This window comes from Cervus elaphus, chromosome 30 (genome assembly GCF_910594005.1).
Source record: "Cervus elaphus chromosome 30, mCerEla1.1, whole genome shotgun sequence".
Taxonomy (NCBI): Eukaryota; Metazoa; Chordata; class Mammalia; order Artiodactyla; family Cervidae; genus Cervus; species Cervus elaphus.
Window position 1 is genome coordinate 13,315,622 of NC_057844.1, and position 27,103 is coordinate 13,342,724.

General features: G+C 36.2%; 1 protein-coding gene across 8 annotated transcripts in view; it reads left to right on the forward strand.

Annotated features, from left to right (window-relative positions):
• The window catches only part of DGKH (diacylglycerol kinase eta), a 218,661-nt gene that overhangs the window by 144,459 nt on the left and 47,099 nt on the right, over positions 1-27,103 (forward strand). For all 8 annotated transcript variants that reach the window (XM_043892315.1, XM_043892318.1, XM_043892311.1 and 5 more), the window contains 10 exons: positions 308-392; positions 2,328-2,413; positions 8,120-8,219; positions 10,518-10,791; positions 11,706-11,828; positions 15,751-15,876; positions 18,149-18,266; positions 19,263-19,373; positions 19,514-19,610; positions 25,554-25,661. In XM_043892315.1, coding sequence (XP_043748250.1) covers positions 308-392; positions 2,328-2,413; positions 8,120-8,219; positions 10,518-10,791; positions 11,706-11,828; positions 15,751-15,876; positions 18,149-18,266; positions 19,263-19,373; positions 19,514-19,610; positions 25,554-25,661 — 1,228 coding nt within the window. The remainder of the gene's footprint in view (positions 1-307; positions 393-2,327; positions 2,414-8,119; positions 8,220-10,517; positions 10,792-11,705; positions 11,829-15,750; positions 15,877-18,148; positions 18,267-19,262; positions 19,374-19,513; positions 19,611-25,553; positions 25,662-27,103) is intronic.

A 27,103-nucleotide genomic window follows, 5' to 3' on the forward strand; every position in this document is an offset into this window, starting at 1 on the left:
GTGTGCACGTGTTTGTGAGGGGCTTCCCTGGTGGCTCGGACGGTTAAGAATCTACCTGCAATGCAGGAGACCTGGGTTCGATCCCTGGGTCAGGAAGATCCCCTGAAGGAGGAAATGGCAACCCACTCTAGTACTCTTGCCTGGAGAATCCCATGGACAGAGGAGCCTGTTTGGCTACAGTCCATGGGGTCGCAAAAGAGTCAGACAAGACTGAAGCGACTTAGCACGAGCATGTGTGGATGTGAGGTGAGACCAAAATCTATTAAATTTTAAAGGAATTTTAGACCAGATATTCTTCTCCCTTCAGGTGGAGTATTATGACCTATGAACTCAAATTGCCGCCAAAAGCTTCTCTACTTCCCGAACCTCCAGAGGCGTCTGAAGAATTTTATGTAAGACTTTAACTCTTTACCTGTTTATCATTTGAAAACAGAGTTGAGTATCTTGAACGATAAAAAAAACATGTATAAGATATGGTAGCATGTTCACTTAATTGTAATTGTTCTTATTTGGGGTTTGGTCTCACTGACTGCCTCTACTCCTCCCCTCTAGAGGAAAGAATCCTTCCCGTCTCGGTTAGGGCCCTTCCCCGACACCCTCCTTGGCTGTGTGAATTCAGCCACATCACTCACCTTCGTGGGTCTCGTCTTCATGGACCTCATCTGTTGGGGAGGTGCCATGTTGGGAGGATTGAAGGAGGTGATGAGGTGTGGAAAGCTTTGCACATGCAGATTCCCTTGCTCACACCCCAAGAGAATTCTCCCTGACTATTCTTCCTGCCTGCTGGTTTACTCTTTGCAGCAGGGCTCTTGGGAAGCCAGCTGATGCCTGGCTCCTGTCAGCTTTCACTCATCTCCTGCTTCAGCCATGAGCACCTGTTTGATTATTAGGTGCTCACCCAGCTCCCTTAAATAACCTCCAAGCACACCAATACTTGTTGCCAGAATATTGTAGACTTTCTCTCTTGCTGCTTTGCCCTCTGTGTTGAGGGCGTATCAGAATAACCTCCCTAGGTTAAGCCTGTTGATCAAGATAAAACAAAGGAAGACAGTGCCCTTCATTCCATCCCTGCTCCACACCGTTAATAACTAGTTTTTAGATGTTCTTAAAGACTCTACATTCTGATTAAACCTCAAAGCACTGGAGATTTTAAAAATAACGTAATTTTCAAAGGATTATTCTCTGACTTACTAAGACCATTTGATCTATGATAGCTTATTTTTTCCCTCTAGGAAAATTCATCTGTTTATTTTACAGTTGAAATCTTTGTTTTGCATTAAGAAAATTATGATCTTGTCAAAACTAAGGAAGGGAATAACATCTAGAAACATGGGCTTTATTCCTTAAAGAAACTAATTGTATTTAAATTTTTTCCCTGATATAGAAATAGCAAAAACTGCTTCTAAAAAATTACGAAAATACAAAAACACCTAACAAAGAAAAGAAAAATTTTATTTATAGTCCTGCCACCCAGAGGTACATGTGTGCTAAATCACTTCAGTCACATCCGGCTCCTTGTGACTCCATGGACTGTGGCCCTCCAGGCTCCTCAGTCCATGGGATTCTCCAGGCAAGAACACTGGAGTGGGTTGCCATGCCCTCCTCCAGGGGATCATCCCGACCCAGGGACTGAATCTGTGTCTCTTCTGTCTCCTGCATTGGCGGGCAGGTTCTTTATCACTAGTGCCACCTGAGAAGCCCTAATTACTAATATTTAATAATCACTGTTAAAGATGAATATATTTTCTACTTTATTTCCAGCAGCATTTCTGTTTGTGTTTATAAGAATATTTTATCCAATATAAACGTAAAGGTTTTATAGGAACCAATCTTTTTTCTTCATAGAATTTTTTAATGTTATAAATTTTCTCTCCAGAGGGACAAAAGGAGGAGATTATCTTGCTCTTCTTACTTCAGAGGTGTCTATCTCCTAGAATATAAAATAAAGCTGGACAATTTACTTTTATCACATGTGTAGTCACTGAGTATAGGGTACAGCTGTGACTACATAGAAGAAGGCTATTTTTAGTGTAAAAGATTTTGAATGAAACTTCCTACAAAACTTTAAATGGATTTTCTGAGTTTCTCTGAGAATATGAATTAAAGAATCCAGAAACTAAGAACCTTTCAGAGAAAGGAAATACTTATATATTTTGTATAATGTCTCTCATAGATGTATTATTTATTTCATTAAAGTCATTTATATTTCATTATAGCCATTGCCGTGTGTCACATGCGTCAAGATGATCCCATTTTTGAAGCACTAATAACAGAGTTGTATGAATACCAGCAACAGTAATACAGGGTAGGTTTTTTATTTTTTCCAGATGACAATTTATGAAGACTCAGTTGCAGCTCATCTTACAAAAATCCTCAATTCTGATGAACATGCAGTGGTCATATCTTCTACCAAGTGAGTTGTGGCGTTCAAGTCATGAAATAGTTATATGGCGAAAATGAGAGGAAAGCATTTTATCTTTCTTATTTAAACAAACATTTATGATCAATTATGATGTGGAAAACACATCTTACTATAATTCATTATTTCCATAAACACTACTATTTAGGGATCGTTTACATCAGAAAAAGGAAAATAGCAATGAGATTTTTCAAAATGACATTTCTCAGCTTGGTTAAATTTTGTAATTATATTTGAATTCAAAGTTATCAGATTTTAGTTGTTGATGCCATACGTGGACCCCCAAACTACTTGATTTTATTATGTTTTGTTAATTGTTGCCTGGGTAGAATTTAGGATTTTGGTGTGAAGCATCGTCTACTGCTGTCATAAGAAATGGAAAATCAGCTGGAGGACGGGGTGAAACCCACTCAAATTTTCAACCGATAAGTGAAAGTAAAAACATGCTTTAGGATTCTGGTTTAGCAAGGAAATATTACTGATACACAGAAAGAAGTGAGAAAGAGGAAGTAAAGAAAGGTGATGGGAAAGTGGTGGAGAAAAAAAGACATACAATTTAGTATGTTACATACTTAATTAGTCAATAAATCAAGGAAAGACAAGATAAATCATTACAAACAAATTTGCTTGTGACAAAAGTACGTATGTACTGACAGTCGCTTTTGATGCTGTAAGCCCCAGGAAGGGGAGATGTGACCGAGCAGTAGGAAGAGAGTTGAGCCGTGTAAGACAAGGGAACACACTGGTTGCCCAGATCGGTGGGCTCCAGAGCTCTTTGTTTGACAGACAGTGCTGCTACTGGGTTTTTGCGTTTGAGGCCTCGGTTGGGTGTTTTCTAATTAGCTGTATTGCTTTATGGTGAAATGTACAAATCTCAACTTTGTCCCAGGCCTTAACACTTCCTATGGCCTTTTTCATCTTGGGCCAAATCCATACACTAAAGTTATTTCCTTAGGTATTTCTTAAGTTACTTCTATAAGGAAGCTATTTGCATTTGCACTCTGGCCCTATGAGTCAAATGCTTCTTTACAGGACATTTTAAAGGATATTGTTAGAAAACATGAATGAAATGGGACCTTTTTAAAGGTATAAAAAGTTGCAGAGTTATTCTTTTATATAGTTAAGTAAATATTGTATTTGGCCACCTTTCTTAGTTTGGATGTTAGCAGAGCTTTAATATTGAACTTTGTGTATTTGATGTGTTTGGTTACTGCCTCCTTTACATTTTATATATTTTTTATTTTATTTCTTTATAATTGACATAACATTTTTTAAATAAAATTTTATGCAGAATCTCAATATTTAAAAACTAAAATTCTGTTTTGTTGACATTAATACACTGGATAGTATTAAGTTATTGGTTATTTATGAGAAAAAATAAGCAATAAGGTTACAGGTGACAGTTTTAGTTTATATTCAATGCAGTTTCCAGTTATCTGTATTTTATGTTGGTTATGTAATTGTAAGAATGCCATTTTTATTTATTAATTGAGGACAATTTCCTTACAACTATGTAAGGAAATTTATGTACAACATAAAATACAGAAATAGCTGGTAACTGCGTTGAATATAGCCTAAGACTTGCACAAAAAGTAGTGAATTCAAAATTAAAAGCTAACGTAGTATTGTTCTCTTACATGCTTAATGATTTGAGAACATTTTTAAAATTATGATCTATATTTCTGAATTAAATTTTAATCTAGCCTTGGTGGAATCCTTGAAATATTTCTGAAAAACAGCTTGAAAACCACTGACGTAAGTCCCAGTGCTGTGCTGTCAGTCTGAGGTCCTAGATGAGATCCGGCCATTTGCTGGCTTTGTGACCCATGTCTATTTTATCAAGTGTAAGAATGGAAAGAATGCCTGTCCTTCCTCCCTCATGGAACTGTTAGGGGAATTAACTTGAGGAACGAAATAAATATAGAACTTATGAAGTACAGAGTGCTGTATTAAATTGTGGTGTCATCACCTCATGTTTTACCCAACTGCATTTCACATTTTTTCTTTGACCTTGACCTGGCTTCCTGTCTAGCCTCTACTGTTAGCTTAGCTTTGGATTCCTCCCTGACTGGCTCATTTGCCTTTAAGCAGACTCTGTTCCTGTCTTGGTCCCCTCTTGTCACTTGTCCGGGCTCCCAGACCTGCCCAGGTGCCTGACCTTTGCAATTGCAGATTAAAATTCAAGGGCATTTGCCATAATGAGGTTCAAGAGAGAAAAGATGGGACTATATGCAATAACTTTGCATCAGTAATATAGTAATAGTACCAGTATAGTATGTTTTTACTATGCCAGTAATACAGGACCAATATAGCATATTTTTATATCAGTATAGTATATTTTTGAGTGTGTTTTTTTTCTTTTGGCCTTACCAAGTGGCATGCAGAATCTTAGTTCCCCAACCAGGGATCAAACCTGCACCTGCTGCAATGGAAGTGCAGAGTCTTAGCTGCTGGACCGCCAGGGAAGGTCCCTACTTTGATTTTTTGTTACAGACTTTTACAGACATAGAAAAAAATTGAGACATTAGTATAATGATTTTCTACCATACCTATCACTCAGCTTCAATATTTTGTCAATGTTTTGTTTTCTACTCCCCACTTTCTCTTGCCGGTGTATCTAAGCAAATCCTGGAAATCATTTTATTCCAGTTTCAGTTTGTATATCCAATAATTTTTTAAAACTCTAATAAAATTAATAATAATTATTCAACTTATATTCCACTTCTTTAATTTTCTTGAAGTTCTTTTTTTTTGAACAGTTGATTCATTCAAATCAAAATCCTAACAAGGCACATATTGCCTTTAGGTTTTATGTCTCTAAAACATGGAAAATCTATAATATTTCTCCCTGCTTTTAAAAAATTGTGTTATTGAGGCATGACCCATACACAATGAAGTGCTCAAACCATAAAGGTACAACTGAGTGCTTAGAAAAAAACACAACACATTTCTTCTGACCACCACCCAGATAAAATAAAGAATTTCCTTCTCTTGTTAGTGCCATTTAATTATTGAATGATACAGTATTAAGGCAGAACATTTTTTAAATAAACCTCCTGTTTTTTATGGCTATATTTGTTTCATAAGATAGTAATTCTCAGTCACTTAAGCTATTTTAAACTATTTTTAAATGTTGAAAATGCTGATGAAAAAGCTGTATTTCATCAGCATAGCTAATAAGTAGGTTAACTAATGTAGTTCAACACAACATCAATATTTCTTTGACTTTGAAATTTTGTCAGTCCAGTAAGTCAACATGAGTTATCTTCTGAGATTCAGAAGCACTAATTAGTCATTATAGATGTCATTTATTAATAAAGATAAAAAGAAAGTTATTAAGTAAATGCAATTTTCTCTATAGACAAAACTTCTCAGAAAATGGGATCACTAGCAAGAAACAAAATAATAAAATTGGAATCATTGTCTTAGAACCATAAAATTTTAGATTTGGGGACTGTCTTAGAGATACCTTAGGCAACCCGCCCTCACTGAACAGATGAGGTATGATATATAGTTGTTAGACTCTTTCCTCAGAGCATGTAGATAGCTAGGGATTTTAATATATTATGCATGGATACTTGTACATCACCTTTAATTTCTGATTGGAACATTAATATTAGATTAAAAATGAAATTTTCGGGTTCTGATAGTATGGTCCCTGCCTACCAATATGTGATCCTGTTTGGGCACCATTGCCATATTTTTCTTACTGTAGCGTTTGCATGCTTTATTGCCATTTATCTCTCATAAAAAATAAGTGAAAAACCGGTAAATGACGGTACTGCTACTGATAAGTATGGATCTCATAACTGAGATGATGGTGGGAACCATCAGACATGCTAACTGTGGACTTTTGTTAGGTTCAACTGAATATTCATTGCGCATGTTTGTTCAGCTTGAAGAGAGAGAGCAAAACTAAAGAAATACAGTGCTGGAAATGCTTCATTAAAATAATAGCTAACATTAATTAAATATGTAATTAGGAATTTAAAATACATTTAGTTCTGTTTGAAGGTCCATGTGCCACTTTTATTCATTTGATTTTTGCACGTGTTTTCTGGACGTCTTTATGTATTAAGGGGTAATTGCATCAGTTGGAGAATGTGTTTTGTGTTACTATGGTAAGTACATCTTAAACCTGTTTTTCCCCAATTTTGCAAGTTCCTGGTTGGTGTGACTTTGAAATCATACTGCTTTTAAGTATATATTTTATTTCTATTTAAAAACTCTACCCATTTAGGTGTAACAAGAAGTGAATTCATTCCTCTGGGTTATAATAAATATCCTCTATCTTCTGGAATATGGAACTTAATGAACCATAAGATTCTTCCTGCTAAGTGGCCAGTGTTCTCCTAACACAGAATCCTAAAGTCCACAGAAGAAATTTCATAGTAGCCTGTCTTAATATTTCAAGAAATTCCAGAAAAGTATTATACATAAAACAAAGAAGACCGAATGACATGAAACACATGAATGAATCTCTAATAAACTAAAGTCTCTGTAGAAATTTGAGTTTAAAAGGGTGATCAAAAAGGTTGAAGGTTAGGAAGTATTACCTTTTGTCCAAGTGACATCTAGAAATTGTTGCCAAAAGACAAAACAAAAATTGTTTGGAGTAATTCGTTTATTTCTTAGATGATAAATGTGAAGGTTTGGAGTGTGTGTGTGTGTGTGTGTGTGTGTGTGTGTGTGTGTGTGTGTGTGCGCGTGCGTGCCCCCTATATCTATTGCATGGCTTGATTTTATAGTTATTTAAGTATCTGAAAACTTTATGTTGCTCACATACCAGAGAAAATTGTCAGTATAACAGAAAAAATAATTGTTGGAATCTTCTTTTTCTTAAAATTCCTCAACTTTTATCAATGTTAAAGAGAAATACTATTTTTTAGATAGTCTGATTTTGTTTTCAAAATCACTTTATAAGCTCTTGCTTCAGAAAGCTGGTCATACCATTCTGTTGGTTGTAGTTTTTAATCCAACACCAATTCTAGACTTTTGACAAATTTTGTTTTTATTTCAGATGATTTTTTTTCTTTTTAGTCTATTTCATTGCAAAGAAACCAAATGTAATTAAAAGAAACAAACAAATAAACCGTGTATTGCTGACACTAACAAGACCTAAATTCAATTAGTCTGCATGGTATTGCATTAGTTATCTTAAGGGAGGCGGGGAGATTGGATTTACAGAGAATATGTCAGCTCAAGTGGCAGGTTGGTTTCCAGCATAATGTACAACCTCTTTTCAGGAAAGATATACTTCCCAGATACACATATAATGAATATAAGAGCAACAGGGACATCATCAGTGACAAATTTTTTTGTTTGTTTGTTTAACACTGCAAATTCTAGTATAAGAATACGTAAGACGCAGAAGATAATGTCTTATTTTTTAAATACGATGCAAAACTACTCTTCTCAAGAATTTAAAGCTTTTAAATATTTGAGAAAGACTTGATACAACCTTAAAACGATTTATTTCAATTATGTAGAGCAAGGCTTATTCATATATCCCTTTATCACTTCGAATATCCTGAACTAATCTAGGGCCCACCACACAACAGATATAAGTTTGGGTTTATAAAGCAATGATCCTGATATTTTAACAGTTTACTCAATTGTGCTTATTTTTAAATATGTTTGTAAATCAAAGCAAAGCAGCTTTCTGGGTTTCCTGAATTGCACAATTTCTTTTGCTCAAAGGATACTTTGTGAGACTGTAAAGGACTTCGTTGCCAAAGTAGAGAAGGCACATGAAAAAACGCTGGAAAAAGCTGTTGCAGCCGATGCCGTGGCCAATAAAGTAAGCGGGACACGTTCAGGGCGGGAAGGTCTTTTACAATGTGAACATCAAACTGTGTTTTACAGCTGCATTGATTAAGTGGCTTTTCTGCCAAGGCATCTCAAGGCAAGAGAAAATTGCTTTTTTATCAGATATGAGGATTTCAAGCATATGCTATTTTTTTCCTTTTTTTTGGAGTATAATTGCTTTATAATGTTGTGTTAGTTTCTGCTTTACAATGAAGTGAATCAGTTAGAGGTTTTCAAATATCCCTCTTGGCCCTCCCTCCCATTGGTATGTACGAAATCTGAAGACCAACATTGCATTGCTGAAGACCAACACATTGCATTGCTGAAGACCAACAATCTGAATTTGATAACTCACCTCCTTTTCCCCACTGGTTGACATTTTGAAGGAGAAATGCACAGTAGTTGGGTCACATGGGGGAAATTGCTAGGCCGCTGGTGCTCCAGCGGGGAAAGGAATGGCTTTCCATTTCCAGGCAAACCTTGACCACCCAAGTTCCCTGCCGGATTCCCCAGATGTTATAGTCCTTGGCATCTTTCAGGTTTCTGTCTCTTGCTTTGCCTTTTTTCCCCTTTGTGAGCTGTCTTAGGCTAAAATAAGAACAGTTTACTGAACCCTGAAAGCCACTGTCTTTGCTTTTATTTGCTAACAACAGGGCATTCTTACAGACAGTTTGGCTCTCTGGGGCTTTGCAAAGGCATGATCTCCCCTAGCTGCGGATAGTGGTTGGATTGAGTGGAAGGGAAAAAAAATGGAAATAATACATGTGAAGTTTTCAGCCTCTTTCTCTTATTTTTCTACTCTGTGGAGAGCTTCAGAAAACAGAAACCTTGTGTCATCACGCGTTTTTCTCCTGACTATTTCCGCTGTGACTTTGTCTTGGCCTGTGATCAAAAAAGGCAGAGAGGACTGGAAATTTGTGTGGAGATAAAAGGTATATTAGGCAGCAGCATCAGTAGCTTTGGGCTTCCCAGGTGGAGCTAGTGATAAAGAACTTGCCAGTGCAGGAGACAGGAGATGTGGGTTCGGTCCCTGAGTTGGGAAGATCCCCTGGAGAAGGAAATGGCAACCCACTCCTGTTGTTCTTGCCTGGAGAATCCCATGGACAGAGGAGCCTGGCGGGCTGCAGTCTTAGGTTCTGACAGAGTCAGACACGACCGAAGCAACTAAGCAGCATGAGCCATACTTTCAGTCCCAAATGTTTCTTTACCCTTAGGAATTCAAGAAAAGCAGAAGGAAACAAGGGCCCAGCACTAGTATTTCTTTCTGCATTGTTATTTCTTATCCTGGGCACATCCCTTTTCTCTTTCTTTGAGCCAATAATCCCTTAAATACTCACACTCCTTTGCAAAACCAAAGCTTTGAAGGTGTGTTTACAAGACTCAGCCAGACTTGGCAATTTGTGATGCTCCAAACAGTGCCATAGGTTGATCACTTAAAAAATGTTTATGCAGTGTTTTGCGTGAATGAGTGTGCCAAGTCTCTTCATTCATGTCCAACTCTTTGCGACCCCATAGACTGTAGCCTGCCAGGCTCCTCTGTCCACGGGATTCTCCAGGGAAGAATACTGGAGTGGGTTCTATGCCCTCTTTGAGGGGATCTTCCCAACCCGGAGCTGAACCCATGTCCCTTATGTCTCCTGCATTGGCAAGCAGGTTTTTTTTAACCATTCACACCACCTGGGAAGTCCATGTTTTGTCTAATGTATAGCAAATTTTGTATAATGTATAAATTGTTTATGTAATGTGTCACTTTATCATGAAATTTTCTTTGTTTTCTTTTAAGGAAAAATACTTTAGGAGGATTGTAAAGATTTTTCACCCATGCAATAGAGTTTAAATAGTTCTGGAAGTATAAATCAGTAGATTTACAGAATAATTGTGCAGTTTTTAAAAAAAAATTAAAGTTATTTAGTCCATAGTTATCTAAAGTATAATTTATAATATATAGCCAATTAATGATAATGGCTTCCCAGGTGGCTCAGTGATAAAGAATCCACCTGCCAATGAAGGAGACTCTGGTTCAATCCCTGGATCAGGAAAATCCCCTGGAGAAGGAAATGACAACCCACTCCAGTACTCTTGCTTGGAAAATCCCATGGACAGAGGAGCCTGGTGGGCTACAGTCCCTGGGGTCACAAAGAGTCAAACACAACTTAGGGACTAAACAACAAAATTAATGATAAACATCAATGTAGGCATCTTTCCTCTAAAAAAATTGAAAACCGTTCAAATGAACTATCACTTTCCATCTCCACTAAATGAACATTCATCACTGTTTTTGTTTTCTTAGTGTTCCATCCTAAATGAGAAGCTTGAACAACTGCTCCAGGCTTTGCACACAGAGCCCCAGACAGGTCCAGTTCTCCCAGGCATCAGCCCTCTCATGGTAGAAGAAGATGCTGTGGAATCTTCCAGCGAAGAATCCTTGTGTGAGAGCAAGGAACATCTCTTGGATCACACTACAAAACCCTCTTCCCAGAAAGCTGCCAAACCAAGGGAGATAATGCTGCGGGCAAACAGTTTAAAGAAAGCAGTGAGGCAAGTCATTGAGGAGGCCGGAAAAGGTACACGTTAACAAAAGCAGCTTCTGAAGTTAGCAACATTTTTATTGCAAGCACAAGAGAATTTTCATATTGGTCAGACTGTGTGTGCTCGGTCGTGTCTGACTTTACAGCCCCATGGGCTATAGCCCACCAGGCTCCTCTGCTCATGGAATTTTCCAGGCAAGAATATTGGAGTGGGGTGCCATTTCCTACTCCACGGGATCTTGCCTCCCACCCCCCGCCAGGGATTGAACCCACAACTCTTGAGTCTCCTGCATTGGCAGGCGGATTTTTTACCACTAGCACCAACTGGGAAGCCCACTGGTCAGACTAGACACATGTTAAAAGGATTTCAGAGATAAAGTACACTGAAAATGTTAAAATAAAATTACAAATTACTTTGAAATCATATTTCTGAAATTAAATTTTTTAAACTGGAATCTGTTAAATTCTTGAAAGAAAATCAAGCCTATAAGCTACTTTGAAAATATTTTCTTAACATTTATCTCTTAAATGTTTATGTTGCTTTTTTAAGAGTTTTTTTAAAAGTTCCACGTGTTTAAGTTTTTCTGTATTCCTGTAATATAGGTACTTCTCTTAGAATTTGAGGTAGTTGACTAAAACTTAACTTTAAATAATATTCAGAAACCCTTTATGAATTGTAGTTAGACTTGTCTTTCATCCTCGAAGTTCTTAGATTAAATTTTTCTTTTCTGCTAAAAATATAGTTCTGAGGTTTTAAAATATTTCCTTTTATAGTCTCTAGTATTAATACTTAACAGACATCACATGACCCCAGAGTTCACTGCCAATCAGTGCTTATTTGTGAATGGGAAATTTCTTTGAGTTTATATTTCAATTTTCCAAGCATATGTTAATATTTATAGATCTTAATTTTGCTCATTCAAACATATTTCTCTTCTTGTTACTTAAAGTGATGGATGACCAGCCAGTTCGTTCCTCTGAACTAGTTAATCAGTCGTTCGATTATGATAGCACAGAAACAGATGATTCCAAAGATGAATTAAAAGAAGATGATGCGAAAGAGTCATTAACTGGTAAGAAAACTGTGATAAGATTATTTTGGGATTAGATAAAATGTAACTCTGCTTTCTGTTTTTGAACAGCTTATTAGTATGAAATAAACTATTTGCATTTTTATTTTTAACAAGGTTTTTCAGAAATTGAAGCTTAGATATTCATGAATGCTGAAATAATGAAGGTAACGTTGTTTAGACTATTGTCAGGTACTCTCGCATCCCTTTTCATCATTTAATCTAGAAATCATCATAATAAACTAAGAATTTGGGGACCAAACATGGCTAAATATCTTAATTTTCCTTTAGGAAGAGTAACTACCAAAACTGAAAATTTTAACTTGTTTTAGCCTTCAAATTTCTTTGAGAATAATATGGAAGCTGCAGGCCTCATAAGCATAAAAAATGGCATTTAAATAATTCATTGGTCCCTTGAGTTCTGTTGATCAGCCTAGATGGTTGATAATCCTTATTGATAAATTAAATCATAGGACATCTAGTTACAACCCTATCTCTACTGAAATTGTTTTTGCCAGGGAATTAATATAGTTGCTTGAAGACTATTAACTATTTTTCTACTTTTCCAGTTTTAACTGAAGATGAATTTATACTTTTAATTTTTCATGTTGAATAAGGGAAAAGGTATTAATTTACTAGAATATAAAACAAGCAGAATTATTAATGAAGGTGAGAAGATAATATGAAAACAACATAGTACGAATGAAAATCAGTACTATTATATCACAACCATTTGCAGTCATTAAATTTTTGCTTTTACTTTCATTACATATAAACTTGGGTAGCTTACTTAAGTTCTGGGTGTCCTCATTTGTAAAATGGGGATAATAATGTACCTACTTTTTTGTGATGTTTAAATAAGTTAACACCCTTTACGTGCCTAGAACAGCTCTGGATACGTTGTGCTAAAAAGGAATGCTTGCCGTCAGTGTCGCTATTATGATTATTGCCACTGCTTCTGCTGGTGTTGCTACAACTACACTAACTTTGAAAGACTAGTTCTCAATTGTATTTAAAACTCCTAGAAACTTTGAAATTGCAGCATATTATAGACCTCATGTGTCTGACATATAACCAGTTCTTTCATATTTTACAGCGTTTTTTTGGACCTTATTTTAGACCTTTTTAGACCTTTTCCAGCACATAACCCAGTTATATTAATTTAACCTTTGACCTTTTTGACCTTAAATAGCCCCATTGCAAAATATAATGCGTGCAGGCGTATTTTACACCCTTGACCAATGGTCACTGAGCCTTGGGTTACTCACTGTCACTACAACCCACTCTCGTTGTTGTTGTTCAGTCTCTAAGTCATGCCTGACTCTTTGCAGCCCCAGAAACTGCAGCACGCCAGGCTTACCTGTCCTTCACTATCTCCCAGAGTTTGCTCAAACTCATGTTCATTGATTTGGTGATGCCTTCCGACCAGCTCATCTTCTGTTGCCCCTTCTCCTCCTGCCTTCATTCTTTCCCAGCATTAGGGTCTTTTCCAGTAAGTCAACTCTTTGCATCAAGTGGCCAAAGTATTGGAGTTTCAGCTTCAACATCAGTCCTTCCAATGAATATTCAGGGGTGATTTCCTTTAGGAGGACTGGTCTGATCTCCTCAGAGTCCAAGGGACTCTCAAGAGTCTTCTCCAGCACCACAATTTAAAAACATCAGTTCTTTGGCAGTCAGCCTTCTTTACAGTCCAACTCTCACATCCCTACATGACTACTGGAAAAACCATAGCTTTGACCATACAGTCCTTTGTTGGCAAAGTGATGTCTCGACTTTTTAATACACTGTCTAGGTTTGTCATAGCTTTTCTTCCAAGAAGCAAGCATCTTTTAATTTTAATTTTTAATTAATTTTAATTTTAATCACTGCAGTCACCATCTGCAGTGATTTTGGAGCATGCTTTCATGATCAGCTCTGTTAGAAAGTTTTTCTTCTGTCAATGTATTGAGCTCTGTATTTTCTTCTTAAATTTCCATGATTACGTTATTATTAAAAAAACTTTTTGTATGATCACATAAACAGAAACAACTACTGACATCTGCGTAGTGCTTTATGGTTCAATTTTACACACATCATTTCATGATATTGCAGATGGCTCTTCGATGGGATAGCCCTTACTGCAAACAGCTTTTAGGGCATCATATCCTCTTCCCACACATTGTATGTTCTTTTTCTAGATTCTGTCTAGTAAATTATCTTACCAATCTAATGTGATCATTTTAAACCTTTTGTTTTTCTCATTAATGGTCAATATGATGCCCCATTAAAATATGATGCCCCATTTTGAGCAGCATCTTCCAGATATTTCTGTAATATAATAGCACACCAGTACTCATACACTCCTCATTCTGGACATAGTGAATGGCTCTTTAGAGGACTGGATTTTCAGCACTCATTGGTTTTGGTTTTCCAATCACCTACCATCCCATCTTACTATACTGTCATGAATTTGATGCTTCCATTGTAGTCTGCAAAGAAAACCAAAAAAATAGAGATAGAATAATGTAGATATTGTTATTGAAATAAGCATAGATTATGCAAGTCTTTATGGTGCAGCATTTGTTCTTAGTTTTTGCCTAGTATTCCAGTTTATTGGGCATCAGTATTGGAGGACTGTTTTCTGAGTTAAATCATTAACTTTATGAAGCACATTCATTATATTATTATTGAATAATTTAATTATTTGTATGTCTGAGATGTGCAAAATACACATTAATATGAACAATGATATGTTACGTTTAAGAAGAGCCATGAAACATTAATTTAGTTACGTGTAGTGAAACATCAATCTTGGTCACTAGAATGCTCTCTGGTTTTTTATCAGAGATGAATATCAAAAGGTTGTTTTTATAAGAAATTAGTTCCAGGGCTCCCATCTGTCCAAAAAAAAAAAAAAAAAGAGTTCTGTTCCTTTTCCTGAGTGCAACTGGACAGTTTTTGAACAGAGATGAGAGTGTAAGATTAATATAGTTAGTTTATAATTAGTCTTAGCAAAGTAAAGATAATAAGGTTTTAGAGTATTTTTAAATTGAGTTTGAGGATTACTGTTTCTTTTAAACACCTGCCAACTGCTGCTAAATTAGTTAAAGATACTATTTGATCTCCATTAAATTACACCAGTTTAGGTAGAATTAAATCTCTTTTTATTGTTTACTTTGAGAATAATTCTGTTTTGGAATAATTTTTTTAATGAACTTTAAAAGGATATGATAGAACTGTTTTCTTTGAGTAAATGGTTAATTGAGACATAAAAGTATATTGATTTCATTTGAAAAAATAATATTTTTTCTCTGGGAATTACCTTAATTACATTTGATTATTTACTTAACATTTTTGAGAAAAGGATTGCATTGGTAATATACACTGCAATATATATGTTTCATCTTCCAAGACTGTCAGGTGTCAAAATTTCCTCTCTTTAAATATGGATTGCTCACTTTCAAATTAGGAGTATCATTGACCTTTAATTATGGTGAAAAGTGAAAGTGTTACTCGCTCAGTCATGTCCGACTCTTTGTGACCCCATGGACTGTAGCCCACCAGGCTCCTCTGTCCATGGGATTCTCTAGCCAAGAATGCTCGAGTGGGTTGCCATGTCGTCCTCCAGGGAATCTTCCTGACCCAGGGGTCAAGCCCTGGACTCCTGCGTTATAGGCAGATAGTTTACTGTCTGACCCTATTGATCATCATCTATTTAAAATGAGAGATCAATACAGCTACATGTGACACATTCCTTCCACATGGTAAGTCCCAAGAAAATGAATAGAAAATGGTACAAGAATAGGTAAGCCACAAGGTAATATTTTCAGTTCTACTGATTAAACATGTATGAAATTATTTTATGTCATCAAGTGTATAGAGACTTGCTCGTTCTCTAAAACAACTTTATGAGTATCTCTTTTTAATCTGGACTTTTTGCCCACAGTTAAAGGTGCACCTCGGTCTCCAGATGGCCGGTCTGGTCGTTCCCAAACTGATTCTGGCCCTGGTGCCCCTGTGGCCGCCAGCAAGGAAAACCTCCCTGTGCTCAATACCAGAATAATTTGCCCAGGTAGTACTGACTCTGAAACATGGTGTATTTTTCAGTATTTCTGTGAAAGTGTATAAGTACTCATCTTCATGAACTGTATAGAGATGTTCTCATAAAGTGTTCCTTTAAGAGAGTGTTCTTAGTAGTTTTAGTAATCAAAGTCCAGATCCTTAGACTGTGGTGTGTATTAGAATTGCCTGGAAACTCTTAGAAAGCATATTCCTGGCCCCTGACCTGAGAAATTTTGATTGAGTAGCTCTAGAGTGGAACCCAGGAATCTGCATTTAAGTCCTAAGGTAAATTTGAACTTATATTTAACGAATTTTTAAGTGTCCCTACAGCCTTCCTCTTAGTTTTAAGCCACAAGTATCTGTAGTTATTTTTAGACTAATAATATTGCATCATTTTGGAATATCTGAAGCATCTGTTTCAGCCCTGATAAGGGCTTGGGATTTAGGATAGTATTAGTGGAAACTGAAGGATATGTATGGAAGTGGAGGGAGGTAAATGTAAATGTCTCAGAGATCTCCTTAAGTACCTTTGTTTGCCTTAGTGAAAACTTTCCAAAATTCATTCCAGAGTAGTTTGGAACCCAGATTACACCCTAAAAATCAGTCTCTTCTACAAATGATTTTTAAAGGTGTATCACAATTCAAGAGTAATATTTGTAGACTTTATTGTTGTTTATAATAGTCAAAAAGTGGAAACAACCCAAATATTCATCAGTTGATGAATGGAGAAGCAAAATATGGTGTGACCATACAATGGAATATTAGTCATTAAAAAGGATGAACCACTGATATATAACATAATTACCCTTGAAAACATTATGCCAAGTGAAAGAAGCTCGACACAAAAAGACACATAGTATATGATTCTATTTACATGAAATGTCCAGAAGAGTCCAATCTATAGAGAAAGAGAACTTTCGTGGTTTAGTGGTTTCCAGGATCTGAGACCTGGGGGCCCTGGAAGGAATGGAAAATAACTGCAAACCCATATGGGGTTTCTTTCAGTGGTAATAAAAAGTTCTGAATCAGGTAGTAATGATCATTGAACAATTTTGTGTATATAAAACTTAATTATATACTTTAAAGGGGTGAAATTTGTGGTATGTGAATTATATCTTAATGAAAATATTAAAATATAAATGATAAATCCAGGACACATTTGGTTCCGGAAAGGAATCTATGTCTAGAGGTCATATCTCTTCTTCAAACCTGGACCTTTCTGGATGGAAGAAGCTGTACATATGGCTAACCTTAAAACATTTTAGAAAATACTATGCTTTTCTTTGGAGCATCTGAAATATGACTCTTCACCTTTTCAAGCTGTTTTTCCTCTCACCAGCATGGTGGTTTTGTTCATTTATTTACTTATTTAGACATAAAGGGAACTGGAATAGCCATTGTATATTCGAAACTATGAGAGTGAATGACAGAATAAAGTTAATCTTGATTATTTGATAATCAGGTAAACTTTGTAACTAAAATAATGAACATTTTTAAGAGGAGCGCTTTGTTGAAGAAAGGAACGTTAGCTAAAGAAAGGACTTTGTTTCCTAATTTCCTCTTTCCTTTTTGTCTGTCTGTTTCCTGAGGTCCTTATTCCTAGTGCTTCTAGCCTTAACATTTGGTTTGCTAAATCATAAAACTCATTAGCTTTGAATACTATAACTAGTTAGTGGAAAGGTAATTAGTTGAAATAAATTTGAAGTTTTGCATGTTTAGAGATAAGATGCTTCATTTTTATGTTCAATACTGTATTCTTCTAAAATCCATAAATACCTGGGTTTAATATTTTACTACTTATTCTTGACACCAGCACTGAGCTTTCACCCTTGTATGTCAGCATTTTTACTTGAGTATTATTGTCTGTGCTTCAAGAGTATGAAAATGATAACTCTGACATTCTGGATAATTCGGCCTTTACTGTAAATTCCTTACAGACTTCCTACCTTCTTTGCTAATGAAAAGGAAGCAATGGTTACTTGTTGAAATTACAGAATCATCAATGGTAAATGAGAAACTGTCACAAAGAGACTCCTATTTAGGTCCTTACCTGTTTCACTTTTTATGACAACAGATCATAAAAAGAAGCATCAGAAACATTGTATTTACCAATGTCATAATTCTTAGTTTTGATTAATGAGAACAAACACTGAAAAGCATGGAGACATTTTGCTTCACGCTTTGGGAGCAAGATGTTTCTGATGAAAACTAAAAACAATGGATTGGCTCCTTCTGTTTTTCTCTTAACGTGTGATCCTGTATTTTTTTTTTTTTCCTGCCAGGTTTAAGAGCAGGACTAGCTGCCTCAATTGCTGGAAGTTCTATTATCAACAAAATGTTGCTAGCAAATATTGACCCTTTTGGTGCAACGCCCTTTATTGACCCAGATCCAGATTCAGTGTAAGAATATACTTTTGCATATATTTTGTTTTGGCTTTCCTTGTTTCTATTTTATATGAATGGTAACATTTTAAATACATTACAATAAAAATAGTCCCACATCCAAAAAAAGAATCATCAGAAAATTTCAAAAGTTGATGATGATGGATACATTAACATATGTGAAATACAGTGGTTTTCATGATCTAAGGTAGGTCCCTTCCAGCTTGTAGTCTCAGATACCAACCCAGTGGCAAAGTGAGTCACAGCTCTATACGCTTTTCCCTGGAATGTTTTATTCATCAGTGCTTTCATAATCATAATTTTGCTATTCCTTTCACCTCATTTTTTTCTCAGCCTTGCCAATTCTGTCATCTTTCCACATTCAACATCCAGGTTTACTTATTTCAGGGAGTTTCTGGCTCACACTGATCCCTTCCCTTCTTAAAATTCCTTTAAAACATCAGTTGTTCAATATGTAGTGATACTTTGTTTTACTTCCATATTTAATTTTGCTTTTTTATGTCTCATTTCTCTAATGACACTCCTGAAGGACTGTACCACACTCCTTTGTATTTTTTTAAAGCGCCTAGAAGAAGGGACTAATCTAGTTGCTTTCTGCTTAATAAATACTCAATAAAAATACAAATGCGAAGGAGACTTTTTGACCAAAAAAAGAGTATTAGCATCTGACTGTGAGGCCCTCTCATTTGTGTGTGTAGTGAGGGGCCTGTGTAGGAAGTAGAAGAACTAAGGTTGTGTTACAATTAGTAGAAAAAGCATTACCACTACTGTCTCCACTTTCCCCTGCCCACAGTCCCTTTGGGTCACTTGTTCTGAAATTTACGACATGCTGGGGCACGCACATGGCACATAAATAGGAAATGATTCCTGCTAAACCTTCCTCTCTTCTATAAGAAATGTAAGCTTAAATGGTGTCAAGTGTTATTTTGTGTGCAAATTGTAATTGTTGTTATGAACCTGAAATTGACTTCCATGTACTTTTCCTTATTGTAGAGATGGCTATTCAGAAAAATGTGTCATGAACAATTACTTTGGGATTGGATTAGATGCAAAAATTTCATTAGAATTTAATAATAAGAGAGAGGAGCACCCTGAAAAATGCAGGTAATTTGGATAATAGTGATAATGTAATTACACAAAGGCAATTTTACTTTAATTTCATTTATTACCTCTTTGGCTCACTCTGCGTTTAAAGGGTAAATAAATAATGGTTACAGAAGTTCTCTGCCAACGTTTATTTTCAGGAGCCGAACTAAAAACTTGATGTGGTATGGAGTCCTTGGAACTCGGGAATTATTACAAAGATCATACAAGAATTTGGAACAGAGGGTTCAACTTGAAGTAAGTTCGTTTTGATAGTAAAGACATTTCAGATTATCTTGTAAGATTTATTTGTGGAGCTGATTTGGCCTTAACTGTTCTCTTGAATGGGCTCCCCCGGTAGCTCAGATGGTAAAGAATCTGCCTGCACTGCAGGAGATTCCAGTTTGAACCCTGGGTCGGGAACATCCCTTGGAGAAGGGCATGGTTACCCACTCCAGTGTTCTTGCCTAGAGAATTCCGTGGACAGACCAAGGGGTCGCGGAGAGTCGGACATGACTAAGTGACATACTTAGGACATTTAGGGCACACTTTATTCTCTTGAATAGTGCTTAAACACTGGAGGGAAAAAAAACTATATGTGGTTTTCTACTTTATGTCAAAGGAGGTATTAGACACTGGATATGAGTGACACACCTAATTACCATTATCATTAGATCCTGAAATTTAGATGTTTCTATGAAATTGAGGTTCCCCGCGAAAAGGCCAGACCATGGAAGTGTGTACATATACAGGATAGTATTTTTAAATTTTATTTATTTTTAATTGGAGGATAATTGCTTTGCATTGTTGTATTGGTTTCTGCCACACATCACCATTAATCAGCCATAGGGTATACATATGCCCCCTCCCTCTGGAACCTCCCTCCCAGGATAGCATTTTTATCAGATTTTTTTTTCATTTAAGTTTCCAAATTCTGACTTGATTCTATAATGCTGAAGTTTCATAAATCCCTGAAAATACCATTCACAGTAAATAGAAGTTTTTAAGTTAAATGTATACTTTGTTCCAATTAATTCTAACAACAAGTTAATAAAATCAAAAGAGATTCTGAGCATTTACATTTTCTAGTATTTTTTTTTTTTTTACTAATTTAAATAGGATGATACGGACAGCAAAAGTTCTTTAATCTGATAACAGAAAAAAGAGGATGGAGGACATGGCTCTGAGAAGTCTGCTGTGTATGTGTGTAGTTACTCACTCAGTCGTGTCTGACTTTTTGCAAACCCATGGACTGTAGCCCATCAAGCTCGTCTGTCCATGGGATTCTCCAGGCAAGAATGCTGGAGTGGGTTGCCATCTCCTCCTCCAGGGGATCTTCCCGACCCAGGGATCCAGCATTCAAGGCAGATTCTTTACCCACTAAGCCACCAGGGAAGCCTCGAGAAGTGTACTCATTTCTTACAGTATTATTTTCTTTCACCTTTGGTCCAGAGCTCACTGTTTATGATAAAAGGCTTGTCTTTCCTATCTTGTATCTTTTTATAACCAGATATTTTAAGTTGAGGTATAGACTGCATACAGTGAAAGGGAAATTGTTTTCTCCAACTCTTTGTACCCCATGGACTGTAGCCCGCCACACTCCTCAGTCCATGAGATTCTCAAGGTAAGAATACTAGACTGGGTTGCTATTTTCTTCTCCAAGAGATCTTCCCAACCCAGAGATCGAACCCCAAGTCTCCTGCATTGCTGTCTGAGCCACCAGGACAAATCTCAAGTCGACAGCTCAATGAATTAAACAGAATGTCTTTTATTTTAGTTGTTATCTTAATAATGGAATGTGGACTAGAGAGGTGTCTGGCTCGTTCATTATCAACCAAATTTCCTAGCAAAAATAAACCTATTCTACCTGCCACTCTAGAGCACAGCTGTGTGATCCACTGTTTTGATTTATCATTGCTTATGAAATTAAGATATATGTTACTGGCTGAAAAGGTACAAAATCAGGAAGGCTCATACTCTGTAAATGCTATTGTTGGCCGCCCCATCCATTGCTCAACTTGGGTTTTTGCCTATGGATTGCTTATGTAATCATTTTCCTTATTCGTGTCCCCTAGTCAGCTACACTCTGCTTAAGGACGGGTAAGAAGTTGTGTTCATCTTTGTTAACCCCATAAGCTTGCACAGGTCCTGGCCCTGACTCGAGAGGGAAACAGACAGGCAAATGATCATTTACATAATTTATTAAGCATTGTGTGGTCAATACCCATAGCTGACTATCTTTAGGGTTTGGGGAACTATCCAGAAGGAGAATGGCTTGATTGCTTTATTTCTAGGAGAGCCTTCAGCTCTTCAGACATTCTGTTTCTGTCCTTTTTGATTGATGGTCCAAATTCTGAACAATATCCTACGCAGCTGCTTTGTAATCTCCATTAAGCAGAGGTTCTTAACACTTTTTGACCTGTGAACCCTTTTGGCATGCTAGTAAAAACTATGGACCCCTTCTCGGAATATTGTTTTAAAGCACTCTTTAAATATATATAGACACAAAATAAAATAATATTGAAATAAATTAACAAAATATTTTTAAAACATTGTAGAGTAATATATGTGTTTCTTTATTGCTACATCAAATGACAAAAATCTAATGGTATATATAATAGTAAGTGTGGGCTTCCCCACACTTCCCCACCGTGGTGACTCAGATGGTAAAGAATCTGCCTGCAATGTAGAAGACCCAGGTTTAATCCTTGGGTCAGGAAAGTCCCCTGGAAAAGGGAATGGCAACGCACGCCAGTATTCTTGCCTGGAGAATTCCATGAACAGATGAACCTGGTGGGCTACAGTCCATGGGGTCTCAAAGAGTCAGACACAACTAAGTGACTAACACTTTCACACTTTTGCCATTACTTTTGAAGTAATGATGAACATAAATGATATTAAAAGATATCTGAAACATCTGTAATATAATATAAAATATCTGTTTCTATTGTGATGAAGTCACAAGTACTGTATTGCCTTTGTGTGGCTTGTTGTCTACATTTATAATTGAGTGCATTGCTAGATTTCAGAGGTTGCTGACTATGAGAGAGATGTTTTTACCATTCCACTTAACAGACCATGAATCTATCCGTGGACCTTTGGTTTCTGAACCTTAGGTTCAGAACTTGATATAATTCTGACTTGATACAGAAGTTTATATTCAATGATTAAAACGAAAGTAAATTTAGGAAAACAAGATCAGTGAAAACATCTTGTTAATATGCACAAAAGGTAAAGTAGAAAAATTAGAGAATTCTTTGCCAGAGTTAAAAATAAACAAACAAAACACCTGCTACTTCTGAAGACCATGGAAGGTCCATTGTTTAAAAATTAATTTTCTTGATGTTGGATCACTTGAGATAGAGGTGGAGAAGAGAGGTGCAGGGCTTAGGAAATTTTTCTCAGAAAGATCCCTTTTCATCAAGTGCCAGTCACTGGCCAAAAAAACCTCAGCTTTTTGCTCAGGAGTCTGCCTTCCCCTGTTGTGTTGTATAGAAGTCATGTGTTGACTTTGAGTTTGTGCAAAGCAAAGACCTTGGCCTTAGCTTTTCCAACTGCAAAATGGATAAAATAATGCTTATGTGCAGAATTATAATTCATTGATACGAGAAATCACAGTTTAAACTGTTAAGAATTATGCAAATATAAGCCCTGTTTCTCAAGCCATATACCCTGTGAATCTGATAGGTACTGAAGATTTAGAACCTTTGGATGACATTTATAATCCTCTCTACAATCGTGGGAATGCCAGAAATGTAGAATAATGTTGTAATATCAAATTTTGCAATTTTTACAGCAGAAATACCTTTGACCCATGAATGAAAAATGTCATTAATATTCAAATTTTTTTCTTAAAGATGACTTTTTTGTCCAAGTATATCTAATTTACATGCATCAAGCAGCTTGTTCTAGATTTTAAGTGAAGTAATGATCAAATACTGTTTTGAATCCTTTAAATACTAAGATACATGAAGGAGAAAAACAGTGTTCACCTGTAATCCTTAATAAAATATAACAAGTTGTTTAATTCACATTTTTTGTAATTTCACATATTTCCATAATCTCATAGCAGTTGTTTACATAATTTGTTAAAATTGGCTTATCGTAATTTCTATCTTTGCTTAGTTCATTCAATAAAAATGATTATAGCTACATCTTAAGTCATGTTATATAATAATTGAAGGCTTCCCTGGTGACTCAGTAATAAAGAATCCTCCTGCCAATGCAGGAGACGCAGGTTCAATCCCTGGGTCGGGAAGATCCCCTGGAGCACGAAATGGCAACCCACTCTAGTATTCTTGCCTGGGAAATCCCATGGACAGAGGAGCCTGGCGGGCTACAGTCCATGGGGTCAGAAAAGAGTCAGACATGACTTGGTGACTAAACAGCAACAAAAATAATAATTGAAGCTTCCTGAATGTTTTCTACATACTGTGTTTTATACTTAAATTTTATGAGATAGTTATTATCATTCTTTATGAGGCAAGTATTATTATTTGTTTCAGAAATAAATTTATTAAAATTTATTTCAAGTCAGTTACCTAACTAAGATCAAGCAATTGGTACCTGCAGAAGCCAAAACTTCAACTCCAGTTTTTTCCCCCATAAAACATTAATTTGTAATTAAAACTGAAAAAAGACATTCACTGACTCCCTACTATGTGTTTTAGATGTTTCTTGTCCCGTACCTTGTTGGCCACACTATGGACTAAGTATTATTAGCCCGTTTTCCAGATAAGCAAAATGAATCTCTGAAAGTCTAAGGCATTTGACCAAATAAGTGACAGAATTCAAAACAGGCCCACTGTCTTCCCATATTTCCTAATGAAAGGAGCTGAAAAGCAAACACTAATCAGAAAAAAAGTGTAACTGCAGTTTTAAAGCATTTTGCAACATCATGAACAAGTGGAAATATAAGATTAGAGAAAATTATACAAAAAATATAACACTCCTGAACTTACTCCTGAATCTGAAAGAAATAGTTGAGTCAGGTGACCTTAATTTATTGAATCTGTACTGCTCATACTTTCCCTGAGACTATATGAAATGGACATTAAGCTCTTAACTCTGGGTGTTTTCCTAATGCATGTATGTTAAATTCAGCAAAGTATATGGAGCTTTTGACATTTTCATCTTATTCCATATTATGCTTGCAAATAGTATATTCATTGATAAAATCTTTAAAGACTGCTCTGAATTTTTTTAGTATTCCTTTTATATTTATGAAGATATCATTTTTCCATTTCCTTTGTGACTCACACGACTTTTTCCTAAAGCACACAAAAATATTAGTTCAGTTGAGTTCAGAAAAGGTTTATTGTTCAACTAAATACTTTATGATCATTCATTTATCAAATACTCACTGAGCACCTGCTATGTGCCAGGAACCACCCTAGGTACCTAGTACAGTGTGAACCTTTGACTATGTTGTCATGTAAAAGAAAAGAAAGGTTAAAAACACCTTGTGGATGTTAGTATTAGGAAGTATTCGCAGTTATTTAAAAAGACCAGATTCTCATTTGTTCTAAAGGTTGAAGATCATTTTCATTGGGCATTAAAATGAAATTTTTATAAAATTATGTTAATTATTTTTTAATTTGAGAATTAGTGAAAATACAGCATCTGTTTTAAGTATGACATCTGCAGACTCCTCGCTTTTAAAACAAAGGCTAAAACTTTCTCTTCAGCAAGAACTTACTCAGGTGTGACTCAGTGGTAAAGAATCCGCCTGCCAGTACGGGAGATGCGGGTTTTGATCCCTGGGTCAGAAAGAGCCCCTCGAGAAGGAAATGGCAACCCACTCCAGCCTGGAGAATCCCATGGACAGAGGAGCCTTGTGGGATAAAGTCCATAGGGTCACAAAGAGTCGGACACGACTGAGCAACTAAGCATAGCACAGCATATTATATATATATATATATATCACTTTTTTAATCCACTTATCCATCAGTGAACACTGAGATGGTTTATAAAACATGTTTTTTCAATTTGTTTTTCTGTAACAACTTCTGCTATAATTATTTACTCTGTAAAATGTTTTAAATTAAAAAATAGGATAAAGATAATGTGTGGGAATATATTTACAGGAAAGCTAACGTCACCACCACTTTCGTCCATTGTCCTTTGTCTTTAGTCTTCTACTGTCTTCCAAACTTGTGGTTTTGCTCTTTTGATCTGACCTCTCAGCTTTTGATCTTACAGTGCGACGGGCAGTATATTCCTCTCCCCAGTCTGCAAGGAATAGCGGTGCTGAACATTCCCAGCTATGCCGGAGGCACTAACTTTTGGGGTGGAACTAAAGAAGATGATGTAAGTATTCCCTTGCTCTGTCTAGAAGTTGCCCACATTCCTTGGCATGAGGTCCCTCCCTCCGTCTCCATAGCTGATGGAGGCGGTTGAGTCCTTGTCACGTTGCATCACTCTGACTACTTCTGCCTCCTGCTTCCACTTACAGTGACCTCTGTGATTACACTGGGCCCACCCCAGTCATCCAGGATAATCTCCCCATCTCAAGGTCCCTAATTTAATCACATCTGCAAAGGCTCTTTTGCCATGTAAGGTGACATTCCCAGGTTCCAGGAATGAGGATATGGGCATTTGGGAAGTCAGGGAGGGGAATATTATTCTGCCTACCAAAATACTTTACTGTACCTTTACTTTTCTAAATTTGTATTTTATTACTGTTTTAATTTTTAGAAATGTCAAAGGGCTCACTTGGCCATTAAGGTATATGGCTATTTGTGTTTTTACTAAAAAAGAAAAAACACAACCTAAGAAGTGCAATTGTTCTAGAGATGAGAGATGAGACACTTATTAATGCATATATAACAATAAAAATGGGAAGTTTACCATGATCTTTGAAGAGTCACATACATTGAATGATAGGCCGTTTGATTTGAGGCTTATGATTGGCTCTCACTAAACCAGTTTCTCAGAGCTCTTAAATGTGCAGGCAGGGATTAAGGTATAAAATAAATTGGAAAATATTTGTAATTTTCATAATATGAATATATTCCAATCCTATTGGAGTATAGAAATTTAAATTAGCAACCAGTTATTTGTCAGCCCATCATCACTCTGAAATATTTCAAGGAGAAGAAATCAGTGAGATTGAGATAAACAAAGCTAATGTTTTTTGAACCCCTGCCAGGTAGGCAGACATTGTTCTGAGAGTTTCACATTCATAACTTAATAACTCACATTTTAAAAAACACATGTATTTATTTAAATACATTTATTTAAAATGTATTTATTTTTTATTTGAAGGATAATTGCTTTACAGAATTTTATTGTTTCTGTCAGACAGCAATATGAATCAGCCATAGGTGTACATAAGTCCCCTCCCTCTTGAACCTCCTCCCAAGCTCCTCCCAATCACTCCTCTAGGTTGATACAGAGCCCCTGTTTGAGTTCTTGAGACATACAGCAAATTCCCGTTGGCTGTCTAGTTTACATATGGTATTGTAAGTTTCCATGTTACTCTCTTCATACATTCACCCTTTCTTTCCATCTCCCCATGTCCACAAGTCTCTTCTCTGCGTCTGTTTCTCCATTGCTGCCTTGCAAATAAATTCATCAGTACCATCTTTCTAGAGTTCATATACATGCATTAGTATGTGATATTTATCTTTCTCTTTCCAACTCACTTCACTCTGTATAATAGGCTCTAGGTTCATCTGCCTCATTAGAACTGACTCAAATGCGTTCTGTTTTATGGCGAGTAATATTCCATTGTGTGTATGTAAAACAAC